Raw genomic sequence first — 732 nt, 5'->3', positions numbered from 1 at the left:
CAGCCCCCCCGTGCGGGGCCCAAGTGCCAACCTGCGGGGCTCCACGTCTTCCTCTGTCAGGAGCGGGGGGGGGAGCCAAACCACCGCCAGAGCACACCGCGGCTCTCCCCACCATGGGCGGCCGGCCGGCTCAGAGGAAGTCAAACACCCCGTAATTCTTGGCTGCTCGGCAGAAGAGAACACAAAAAAAGGGGGGTGAGAAGAAAGAGGGCACGTGTTTAGGGCTGGGAGAAGTGAGCGGGGGAGCAGAAGAAGTCACGGGCGAGCAGAGGATGCAGGCAGGTGCAGATTAATAGGTTAGAAAAAAGAGTTAGGGGGGGCGTGGGGGGGAACATGGCACAAGCACGGGGGACTTGCCTCTGCACTCATATCCGAGGGTGGGAGGTGGGGGAGATCGGGAGAGGCAGCCAGGTCCAATCGCAGGCAGGGATTAGAATCAAAACGTTTAGTCCAGTTTATTTTTTTTTCCTCCTCCCTTTTCATAATCATCACGGTAGTCCCCAAAAGAAGAATGCGACCGGACTGTTCCTAGGAGACGAACCGACGGGACGGCAGACAAATTGGGGTGCGGGGAGGGGGGGGGAGGGACCGGAATTTCACATTACATCCACAAAGAACTCACTGGGGTTGCCCATGGCCATTCGGAATGACTGTCTACTGGCTGTCAGTTCAGGGGGCACCGAGGCCAGGTCTCGGCCAGGGGGGGCTCCGGGGGGCCCCATGGCAGACGGC

The 732-nt window shown here is 60.0% G+C and overlaps 1 protein-coding gene across 1 annotated transcript in view; it reads right to left on the bottom strand.

The window, feature by feature from the left end:
- Positions 1 to 25: 25 nt before the first annotated feature.
- The window catches only part of DVL3 (dishevelled segment polarity protein 3), a 116,259-nt gene continuing 115,552 nt past the window's right edge, over positions 26 to 732 (bottom strand). The window contains exons 15-16 of the mRNA XM_015407724.1: positions 623 to 732; positions 26 to 162 (exon numbers count right to left, since the gene is read on the bottom strand). Coding sequence (XP_015263210.1) covers positions 131 to 162; positions 623 to 732 — 142 coding nt within the window. The 3' untranslated portion in view covers positions 26 to 130. The remainder of the gene's footprint in view (positions 163 to 622) is intronic.

Source organism: Gekko japonicus, unplaced genomic scaffold (genome assembly GCF_001447785.1).
Source record: "Gekko japonicus isolate JY-2015 unplaced genomic scaffold, Gekko_japonicus_V1.1 scaffold1994, whole genome shotgun sequence".
NCBI classification, from domain to species: Eukaryota; Metazoa; Chordata; class Lepidosauria; order Squamata; family Gekkonidae; genus Gekko; species Gekko japonicus.
Note: the sequence above shows the minus strand (reverse complement) of the source record. Positions and strands in the feature narration are given on the sequence as shown.